The sequence below is a fragment of the Micropterus salmoides genome, unplaced genomic scaffold, assembly GCF_014851395.1.
Source record: "Micropterus salmoides isolate LMB-PRFRI ecotype aquatic unplaced genomic scaffold, ASM1485139v1 Ms_hic_scaffold_8, whole genome shotgun sequence".
Taxonomy (NCBI): Eukaryota; Metazoa; Chordata; class Actinopteri; order Centrarchiformes; family Centrarchidae; genus Micropterus; species Micropterus salmoides.
Genome location: NW_024044570.1, coordinates 12,071,236 through 12,082,497, shown reverse-complemented (window position 1 = coordinate 12,082,497; position 11,262 = coordinate 12,071,236). Strand labels below are relative to the sequence as shown.

Below are 11,262 nucleotides of genomic sequence, written 5' to 3'. Positions count from 1 at the left end.
GTGATATGATCAACTTCACAAAGATTATATTTCATTTAATGATATTATACCCTATGTACTGTAGATTGTGAGGTGTTCTGTTGTGTCACTGTATTTCCCAATCTTATCCCTACACTTGTATAAGTATCACTAACTTGTATAGCTTTGTTGTGCTGTTTGTTACAGTATTTAAAATTGTCTCAATTATAAAAAAAAAATCTTAAGTAGTTGGTGCCATTCTGACTGAAAGGTAGCTTCTGTTGCTCATCAGCGTCTAAAGAGCTGTGGTGCAGCCTGACTGGTACCTTATGCATGGCTGGGTCTCCACCTCCTCCAGGTGCGTAGCTGTGACACTGGCACCAGTAAAACCAGACCACTGGCTCTACATCATGCCTGTCAACTCCTAGTAATCAGCTTCCCAGATATGTCGATGCTTTGTCGAGATTATAGTTTGACATGGTATGATTTACATTACGCGCAATGAATGCCACATTGGGTTTGCTGACGGTTTTGAGTCTGGTGTGCCACACCGAGTCGAGGTGCTCACCGACTTCTTACTACAAGAACTGCTGGATTCGACGCTTTCCTGGGATTTTCATCGATATCGAGGAGTCTCAGAGGAGAGGAGCGCAGCTTTTGAAGTATTACCAGGAGGAGACCGCGCTGAAATGCAGCCGCACCTGTTGCCTTACGAGAAATTGTAAGTAATGCTTTTTAATCAGGGTAAAACACACGCAATTATTGGACGATATATTGGAATTATTTTTATTTGTAACGGTACAATATTCCTCCGCTGATCCTCTACATACGTATCCCACCATGATGAATCCTCTTTCCTCTACCAGTTTCCTGTAATCTGGCGATATTTCACTATGACACCACTCAAGAAAACGTGAACTGCTTCCACCTGCATTGTCCAACGCTGGAGAGCTGTATTCTAAGCCACAGAGCCAACGTTGTTCTGTACAATGTCACAAAAGGTAAGCAATGTAAAGGGTAAGTACTAAAAAATGCATTTCGGTACTCTAATTCGCAACAATGGTTTCTGTGGTTATACATTTTTTTGGAATATGTCTGTGTGCATATAGACTACAGAGCAGTGGTGCAATGTAAATATTTACTCAATGACTGTATGTAAGTACAATTTTGACATAGGCCTACTTACTTTGTATTTCAAAGTTATGCTACTCTACTACATTTTGGAAGCCAAACTTATACTTTTTACTCAACTACATTAATTTGACAACATTAGTTACTAGTTTTGCTGATTCTGATTATTAATACAAAATATAAATCAACTAATAAATTATAGTACCTGGCAGTATATAGTAAAGTATTTGAAATTAGCTCCACCTTTACCAGATGCAATATTAAAATGATGTACACATAGATCAATAACTATAATCCAGTAATATATATATATTATCATGAAATGGGTTTTCTGCATAATGAGTACTTTTGGTACTAACTACTACTATTAGACCTATCAGCTATGAAAAGTAACCAAGCAGTACATTTACTCAAGTACTTGAATTATTTTTAGGTACTTGAATCTTGCGTGAGTATTCCCATTTTTTGGCCACTTTATACATCTACCCTATATTCAGAGGGAAATATTGTACATTGTACTCCACTTAATTAATTTTGTTACCTGTTACTTTGAAGATTCAGTTCTTTACACACAAAACATGTGATCATACTATAAAATACTACCCAACAGTAGTTAAAATAATCACCACCTCAACCAACTACAACAATAAAATGCTACTTACACATAAGAGCGACAGTAACAATAATCCAGTTGTATAATCTATAATAGTACAGTAATCATATGAAACAATTTTACTGCATTACAATTACGTTTACTGCGGAAACGTTAAGTAAATTTCTCTACTAATACTATGCCCTGTAACAGAGGAACTATATACTGCTTCCACCAAGTAGACCTACTAATACTAATAAAAGTAAAGTAAACATTCACTAATTATTCATAATTAAAACGTTAGACGCATTTTTAAAAAGCCATTGTGCTTAACTTTGGAAGGAAGCAAAAACTGAAAAAACTAAAACTATAGGAGAGTCATGACTCAAGAATTTCTTCCTTCCCTAGGTGTGGATCCTGACTTGTTGGTGTTTGGAAAATACTTCACCTCCAATGTACGTGTGTTACCCCACCACTACAGTCGAGTCAACGCCTCAGAGCCGCTGCCCTCAGACAAACGCCAGTTCATTCATCCACCTCCACCTGCTGTCCTGCCCCTGACCTCTGCACCCACAATTAAACCCCCCACCATGACCACTAGGCTGCAGAGCACCAGTCAGCCTTCAACAGTTCCCACAACTACAGCTACCGTATCTTCCAATCCAAATACTCCACTAGCTTCAGAGAACCATGTCCAAACAACAAACCCAACCACCTCCACCAATTCACTTGTACCCAGCTTTCCTTCGTCTTCTTCCTCCACCACAGCAACCACCCTCAGCCCTTACAATCCCAAGACAACCCCTGCCTTTTTTATCACAACTGCACAGCCCTCCACAACCCCTACCCATTATCTCACCACCACCTCCCCTCATTTGACCACCAGCCCTCCAACCCCCACAGCCGTTAAGGGGAATATAGACAGCAGCAAGCAGTATCCCAATAACACCAATGGCAGCTTGGGGGGGGGGCACACTGCAGGCAGTGGAGACCAGGGTGTCAGTGGAGAGGACACATTAGGGGGTTTGGGACCTGGGTGGCACGTAGCCGCTCACACCTTGCTGGTTGCAGTGGCCATCTGTATCACAGTGCTTCTGAGCTGCTGTTGCTCCATTCTGCTGGTCGTGAGCTGGAGGGGTCAGAGGAAGAGGATGGGACGCTACCAAACATCGTGGAGAGTGAAAAGAGGCTCCATGCGTCTGATAAAGTACGTGCTGGTCAGAGAAAACACCTGAAAGTGGGATGAAAAGTGTGCTGGAAGTAAAATTTCTCTTTTGTTTACAGCAATGTTTCTAAAGAAGGGATCAGGATGAAGAGACATTTGACAAATTAGAGATTGTTGTTATATTTTTGTAAAACAATAGTTTCTTTATATTGTATTATTTTAATAACTATATTGTTTGTATTGCTTTATTTTAAGCAGATATGGATGAAAATGAAGTTACTGTCAACTGATGCATTTAGGTCACAATTCTGTATATTAAAACCAAACAAGCAGAGGTATTTTGTGGCTTAGATCAGATTACTAAATACACAGTTACCATAATCTTGGTTTCACTTGTGATGCAATGACTTTTGACACATGACCTGAACTCAGCCAATGCTTTCGACCACAGCACTTTGCCTCAAGAAAGACTTGGCTTCATCGACTTTAAACTGTCGCTGAAGCCAAACCTCAAGGCCTTTGGCCAGTTGTCTACGCTGGTCTTAAGTTGGACTTAATGGGTGCTTTCAAGAAAAAAAAAAAAGACAGCTACAATTCAAGGGTTGTTCAGATCGTCAACAATGTGTGATGATTGGCTACTTTTTGCCTTGTGGCCTTCTGTGTTTAACCCTCCTGCAGTCCAGCACATCTCCTCATTGCATTGGGTTTCTTCTGACCTAAAAGTGCACGGATCACAGACCAAAACTCCTTAAGAACTATGAGGTACTTTTCACCAACCTACTGCTGAAAGCATCCTTTCACTGGGATGCCACTCCTTGACCTGATGGTGACGAGAGTGAGATGGGAACTGAAGTTGGGCAGGGAACTGACTGAATGGGGCTTTCATTACATTAAAACTTTAACCATCATGCACAACTTTCCGACATCTAAGACAGAACCCTCTTAACAACAGCTTGCATTAGACTTTTAATTTTCTATTAAAGACAGCATCATACACATAAGACAGTAAATTTCTTTTGGAAAATAAATACATAAGTAAAGACCCTTAATGTTGTATAAACTGATGTATATTTGAACAGTAACTCTAGAGTAATCTCTTGTTTGTGTTACTAGTACGCAGATGGAGTATTTAAAAATATTTTTGTGGACCCTATTACAGGTCATTGCTGCTCTTGGTCACCATCTTCATGTAAATACATGTGTACATTAAGCTGTATTACAGGTTGAGTACTTTCTTGACCGCCTCTTTGTATTGCAGAATGGTGCTCTCGCTCTCCCCTTCATTCTTCAGCCTTGTGACAGAGTCCTTATACTCCTGCACCTCTCGTCTTCCAAGCAGCTGCTCGTGCACTTCCTCGCCCTCTCCTCCCCCGGCCACTTTCATGCGTACTAGCACATCCAAAATATTCCTTTGGGACGGGCTGTCCTCCCAGCTATACTCCTCCATGTCTGCCACGGTCTTCTCAGCCTCCCAGGCCTCTGTTTTCTGAAGAATGAGAATAACAGAACACATTTGTGACCTTTAACATGAAGCCTGCAAATGGAAGATTTATCCAACCCGACTTGTCTGTAGAATTAGATTTGAACTGTATATGTGTGGTGCAGCAAATATGCCACACTATAATCAATGAAAATGGTAACAAGATATGTTTTTTTCTGCAAGTTTTCCTAGGTGTCTGGCTCGATCCCTAGTTTTGAAAACAGTATGGCATCAGATGTAAAATATAGATGTCCTTGGTCACCCCTCACCCTTCTTTGATGCTCCTCTAACAGGGATAATATTTCTCCATATATAGTGCTCTGTCCACTGCCTGTCTAGCTGTCATCACATTCCCTTGAGAACAATATGCACCATTGTGCTGCAGCTTAAAGCAGGGCAGGGACAGAGCCTCAGCTTTGCTGCTCTCCAGGTGTTTGAGGTTAATGACCATCATTACCGCTTATACATATCTGATCCACATAACATCCCATCTGGAACAAGTCCAGGCCCTGGTGAAAGAGGAGCACTAGATACTTAGGAATAGATCAGTAGCTTAGTTTTAGATCAACAAAGAAAGATCTGCAGATAATCTTCATACATTAGGGCTATAACATTTTAAGAGGGTAAGTTTAGTCATACTTTAACTGTCAGTACAGTAGACCTTTTTAGGTAAGTGTTACTGGCAAAGTTCCAACCTTCTTCCTGATGCTGTTGCAAAATGAACATTTATATTTTCAGTAAGAGGAAAGGACAGGTGAAGGCACAAGCACAGATGGAGTGCCTCTAGTGGTAAACTTCCATCCATGTTGGAGGCAGATTTGAGCAGTCAGACCCAACGCTGGCCTGGATTAGCACACACTGGAATTAGCAGGGAAGGTCCGTCTCCCTGAGTGGAGAGATAAAATCACCACAGTTGCTGCTAACAATTGGCCTCTTTGTGGGCTAGCGTTACAGCCTGAACGCTACGCCACTCTCACAGCTTCCACAGGCCTGCTGGACAAGCACTATGCCTTCCATTGTGTGTCCAAAAGGGCAGTGGACAGTGTTCTGCTTCCTGGCTCGGACACCTTTCCCAACGGAGAGAATTAAAAAAAAATAAATAATTGTAACTAAGCCTTGACGAGAAAAGTTCAAAAGGTAAAGGTGGAGTCATTTTCTTTTATGTGGTTGGCATCTTGTGGCAGACTGATGTGGCATGGTTGGCTTAATGTGAATTAGTATCAGGGTCAACACCTGATAGGGGAGCCTGTTTTCCCCCATCAGTGGGGAAATGTCAACTGGACAATGCTGCTGTTTGCCATCCTGCTGCCCATTCAAGTCTGATACCTCCCTAATGGGCTTAGTCTCTCAGATTGCAGAACAAGATGGACATGAATTCTCCTGGTAAGGTACTGTGCCATGTTGCTAGCCATATGTAAATGCCACCCAAGACGCAGATGAATGAATTAAATTTTTTTTGTTTGTTTTGTAATACTATATTTTTTGCAATGTCTTTTGTAGAATATTTAATTCCTGAAAAATATTGTTAATACTTATTTTCCTCATGTATTTCCAAAATCTTAATGCACACCATTGTGCCAGTTCAGTGCCATTCCAATAACACTTCAGCTAACACCAACCTGTAAAATTAGGGCTCAACCTTTCACATCAATACAGTTTTATTTATCCGTGTAAATCATTGCAACAGTTTGCCATCCAATTGCTTTGTTTACATATTAACTTTTATAACATTAGCTTTACACTGTTACATGCGAATTATACCACATAACACATAACATGAGGGTTGCGCATTTAATGCAGGCTCTGATACCCCTTTTATATTGCATGGTGCAGCATATCAGATCAGGTGTGACCATTCATCTGATCTCAAACAAAGCCCCTCAAAAGGGTAAACACGGTGAAGCGACAGCAGGACATTGGTAAAAGTAATGCCAGAGCGCAACCAGCCTTTAAATGAATGGATACTTGTTGAAAGCAGATAAAAGGTCAGTAAACAAAAAGCCCAAAGTCATAGGAGATGTGTGATGAGTGGACAGAGAGAAGAAGAAGAGGTGTCTCAGCTTAGCTAAGTTGGTTAGGAGGAGGGTGAAGATTAATCACTGACAGTGGCTTTTTAGGTTGGGGCAGGATTTCCCCACATCCAGCCACTGTGAATGTCTACTCGAAAAAAAACAACAATATTTTCAACTCACCCAAGACTCGTGGTAAAGGACAGTTAGCAGGTATATGGCATAGTCATGATTCTGCTGTCTCAATGGGCAGCTTGTAGAGAGAGGGAAGAAAAGGAATAAGTTATGGTAGTTTGCTTTATTTCCTCATATAATTAGGTATATCAAACACTAAGGAAGGAGTGTTTACCTGTCAGTTGTGATGGTGAGGATATCAGTATCTTTGCAGTATCTCTCCCCAACAAGTTTGAGCATTTTCTTGCGTGCATGGTCATCCAGATTCAAACTAGACAGCTTTAACTGTGAGGGAAATGACACAATTGGATAATAAAAAAAAACAAAACTGTTCAGGCACATGATTTTCCACATAACGTTTTGCGATGTAAAGAGAAGTACACAAAGACAAAAAGCACATGTGACTGCATTATGTACTGTATCTTAGAGCTGCAAGATATGGTAAAAAAAAAAAAATCTATCAATTTGCGATATGATTTACTGCTAGTGGGGAATTATAATTTTTGCACCACAATTTTCACTGCAGCACTACACATTTGGATATTGCACTTTGCAGATTTCGATAAAATTTTGATAAATTGTACAGACCTACTATATCTCCTGCCTAAAACTCTACTAAACTCACTTATACAGAGCTTTGACTGTGTTGATTAAAATACTATACTTTTTACAGATCATACTGTGGCCCAGAATAATCTCTGATCACCTTGCACAATGGATAGATATAAAATAACATACTATTCCATGATTACTGGTTTTCATGGCTCTGACTTATCCAATGTGCACAATGCAACAAAAATGCACAAATAGGTAATACAAGGTACATGTGAACAACAATTATATGACAATGCAAACATGAGGTCACTTCAAAGTGGCTAGACAAATGTGCACAGCGACGGTAAAGTGGTTCAATTTGACACATGTCTGGCCTGGATCAAACCCCGCCACAGATTTGGTTTCCAGTATTGTCCTCAGTCTCACTTTTTCACCCTGTCTAAATGAAACAAAATATTTTATCTTGGTCTTGCTCTAGACTCTGCACGTAACTGTGTGAGATTTGCCCTTCAATCTATCTGTGTGCCTAATCCACCTTGATTAATGTCTGAATAGTTCCTACCACACTGGTATAATCTAAGGCAAAGTGTGAGCAGATGGCTGGTGATTAACGGTAAAAATGACACATTTCCACATGGAAGAAATTACCGATTTGTCAAAGGAAGTTTAAATTCCTTAGTATCAGTGTTGTAAGTCACGATTAGTTTGACAGCTGGAAAAAAACAATACAATTCACTTGTGTAAACAGGTTCCCTAAACTAAGAAACAAAAACAGGATTTGCAGAGCACACTGGTATTACTGCTCACGTTAAAAACAAAACAAGCAGCAAAGAATAAACTGAAACAGCATTCTTACTACATCACAGTACATTAACTGCCATCTTGCTAAGCCTATTATATTGCTATAAGTTCCACGATGGAATCTAAAGTGTAAATCATGGATTGTGGTTGTTATATATTTTTATGTGTTTACATGTATGGTTCTGGTCTGTGGGGAGGATTGCATATTGATGGCTTAGCGGGGGTGGGGGTTGGGGGATTAAGAGGAATATCAAAATGTCCCAGTAAATATTATCGTATATCGTGAAATGTTGTGAACATGTTTTACTTTTTTCTGTAAAAGTATTATGTTGTTAAAAATTAAACACATTTTCAAAAAAAACCTTAAACTAACACACAGAGCCGAGCTTCCGCACATGATAATATGTAAAATAATTCGACTGTAATCTCTATGTAGACATGATGGCATAATTTCTTAGATTTGAGGTCACTGGACAATGAATGTCTCTCTAGATAAGTCACAGAGACATGATGTCAGCTGCCGATATTCATTTGGATAAATCTCTAATCTCATTTTACATGTCAGGTTTCACCACACTTTCTATACATCCATTAAACACAGTTAAAGCCAGGTCAAAACCTTTTTACAGAAATTGTCAAAAAAACAAAAAACTGTAATAGCAGGGAAACTTACTTTGAGATGAACAATACGCGATGAAGGGTTTCTGACAGACGGGCCGGCAGACACGTAGTCTGTGCTTTCTACTTTGATGGGGAAGTGCTCGTCACATTTGGCATCAGTGTTCAAGGCAGAGGGCCACTCTGTACAGAATGCTGAGAGCAGAGAAAGAAATTTTTACACGCTAAAATCTATCTATCTATTTATATATTTATTTGTGTCAAATAAATAACTTTTCTCTACAGTTAAACAAAAAAATGTTTACGTTTTAGAGCTGCACAGTGCTTCTTGATGGCTGCCGGTGTCAAATGCAGGAAATTTGGTATCTGAAAGATATTATGACAGAGATTATGAGAATGTTGAAATGCTTTGTTACTCTTCATGTAACAAAAACATGAAAATGTCCAGGAGTCTTAATATGTACATCCCAGAAAGTGTAAAGCATAATTAACACAGAATTTGTATAACAGTCTACAAAAATGACTTAATGCTAGATTTCAGAATACGTTTTACTTTTTTTAAAAGTGCATGACAAACTAAGTGAGAAAAAAACTATCCTCCTCCTCCTTTGAGTAAAGGATTTTATATAATAAATACAATTATATAATATAGTCTATATTGACATCAATAAAATTCTCACAGGTCACATTATTGGCTTATGTTTTGACAAAAGCACGGTAATATATGGGGCATGATTAAAGAAAGTTAAACATTTCAAGCATCAAACATAAGTAAGGGATGCACAGCAGTCGGGCCCATCACGGCAGAGTGAGAGAACTAAATCAACATCATCAGGCTGCAAGGCAGGGCTCCAGCTGTGACGGGTGTAGTGGATCTGCAAGTGGCTTGAGTCCAGATGGAACAGCTGGTGTCTGGACACAGCAGCTCAGTAATCTGGGCACAGACACAGATCCATCATACCCATGCAGCAGAGCAAAAAGCACCCAATCAGTACTGCAAGACCACTAGCTGATACAATTAACTCCACTTGTCATAATAAATACTAGGAGATAATTGCTAAGATATGTACTGTAGATGGAATACATACAGACAGTCCACAGTCAACAGCATGTGGCTAAACTTAGCCTGTAGAGCTTGCTGTATGAGGAAGTACTGACTTGTTTTTCTTGTTGCTTCTTTAATTTCTAAAACTGCAAGCACAATTAAAAAAAAATAAAAAGTATGTTTATGATGTGGACCCATTTAATCCCGAGCTATGGGATCTGACCTTGATCAGCTCCAAGTTGCCCTTCTTCTCTGGAGGAATGCCTCCATTCACAGGGTAGCCCATCCTCACAGGAAGTGGGATAGAGCCCGGTCTGAAGGGGGCTGCTGCAGGATAAACTGCAGTCCAGTCCTGATCCACCGGCATCTTTTCTGTCCTGGGCTCCCCTGCCTGATACAAAACACATAGGACAAAGGAAGTTTTTTCCCCATTAAGGAAACTGTGAGAAAATCCATGACTGTTTGTTGCAGAACCATGAAGATGCTCATAATTTTTATTAAAATCATCTGTGCCAATCTATTCAGTAAGAAATGTCTTATTTAATATTTTGTCTTATTTGAAACATGTGCATCTTGTTATATTCATTAACAATTCATTGCAAACATAACAGCTGCTCACTTACATCTCTCCGAGGTTTTCTGACAAAGGATCCTCTACCACCTCTATCAGGAAAGCCTAAAATGCATTAAATTTCGAGCTTAGCCACACACAAACACTTTTTAATATGAACATTTTCACAATAAATTAATGTCATGCTGTAAACAATGTTATCCTAGATAGAACACACTTTAACCACTGCACAAATCCCATTTCTGTATTCTTCAATCTTATTTACTTTTTCTGATTATTGGTATTTTTGACAATACACCGGATGTATGCTTTACAGTACGTGCTTGTACATCTGATTTATTTCCTATGCTTCTTGCTGTACTGTCTACACAAGTTAATAAATTACAGCTGGAAAATGCGTTTATATCTCGATCTTCTCAAAAAAAAAAAAAAAAAAAAAAAAGACAATTTAGGTAAGTAACGTCTTGTCATTTTTCAAACATGCCAAGCATTCCCTAGTTCTGGCTTTTCAATTGTTCCATGTAAATAGTTATCCATCCGTCAAGTTTATACACTCTTAACTGCTAAAGTACATCCCTGTCAAAGCACAGGGGTACCATAACCGGCCTTGCTGCATCTTCAGTAGTTAGCTTAGCGTGCTGCTATGGTTCAGAAACAGCATGAACTATTTTACAACGACAGTGAAACTCACCTTTATTTCCAGTAGGGGAATTTATAGACAAAGCTGTCGCGTATGTGACTCTGCTCACTGACTTCTGAAATCCAAGACAAGGAACATATATTCGACCTAGGGACAGAAATGCCTTGCTACTGTGTGAAACCATGTTTTCCCAATGACTATGGAAACCAGCGAGGGACAAACCAAGAAACATTGCGAACCGTGTAACTTGGCGCAGAGTGAGTCTCTAGTGCCTCCTACAGTTGAACACGTGTGGAATCGCAGCTTATAATTCAGGATAGGACTTTATTTAGGCGGAGGTAAAACTTTAATAAAGACTGTTAAAAAAATTGTTTGGATAGAATGAATAGCATCAACCCTTCTTCATTCGTATTTACATGCAGTATCTGTAAGCGCTCGACCATCCATGTGTGACCGGACCAGCGACGTCCACCAGCTGCTGCTTTATTAACGTGTGGTGCCTTCAAATGCTCCCCGTAAAATC

General features: G+C 39.5%; 2 protein-coding genes across 2 annotated transcripts; one reads left to right on the top strand and one right to left on the bottom strand.

Annotated features, from left to right (window-relative positions):
- Positions 1-288: 288 nt before the first annotated feature.
- Positions 289-4,062, top strand: LOC119894304 (MANSC domain-containing protein 4-like). Its single transcript, XM_038706982.1, has 3 exons — positions 289-679; positions 825-959; positions 2,090-4,062. The coding sequence occupies exons 1-3, from the start codon at positions 460-462 to the stop codon at positions 2,914-2,916; spliced, it is 1,182 nt and encodes a 393-aa protein (XP_038562910.1). The 5' UTR covers positions 289-459; the 3' UTR covers positions 2,917-4,062.
- On the bottom strand, positions 3,800-11,129 carry mrps35 (mitochondrial ribosomal protein S35). Its single transcript, XM_038706983.1, has 8 exons — positions 10,791-11,129; positions 10,152-10,204; positions 9,752-9,919; positions 8,789-8,849; positions 8,539-8,678; positions 6,685-6,794; positions 6,519-6,588; positions 3,800-4,332 (listed from the first exon to the last, which is right to left on the bottom strand). The coding sequence occupies exons 1-8, from the start codon at positions 10,969-10,971 to the stop codon at positions 4,063-4,065; spliced, it is 1,053 nt and encodes a 350-aa protein (XP_038562911.1). The 5' UTR covers positions 10,972-11,129; the 3' UTR covers positions 3,800-4,062.
- Positions 11,130-11,262: the final 133 nt, after the last annotated feature.

Bases quoted from the DNA above. Each gene is read 5' to 3' on its own strand.
- LOC119894304 (XM_038706982.1), top strand. From the start codon at position 460: ATGAATGCCACATTGGGTTTGCTGACGGTTTTGAGTCTGGTGTGCCAC. The intron at 680-824 runs GTAAGTAATGCT...TTCCTCTACCAG, and splicing joins CTGTTGCCTTACGAGAAATT to TTTCCTGTAATCTGGCGATA. The intron at 960-2,089 runs GTAAGCAATGTA...TTCCTTCCCTAG, and splicing joins TCTGTACAATGTCACAAAAG to GTGTGGATCCTGACTTGTTG.
- mrps35 (XM_038706983.1), bottom strand. From the start codon at position 10,971: ATGTTTCTTGGTTTGTCCCTCGCTGGTTTCCATAGTCATTGGGAAAAC. The intron at 6,589-6,684 runs GTAAACACTCCT...TCTCTCTACAAG, and splicing joins CTCACCATCACAACTGACAG to CTGCCCATTGAGACAGCAGA. The intron at 4,333-6,518 runs GTGAGTTGAAAA...CTCATTCTTCAG, and splicing joins TCCTTTACCACGAGTCTTGG to AAAACAGAGGCCTGGGAGGC.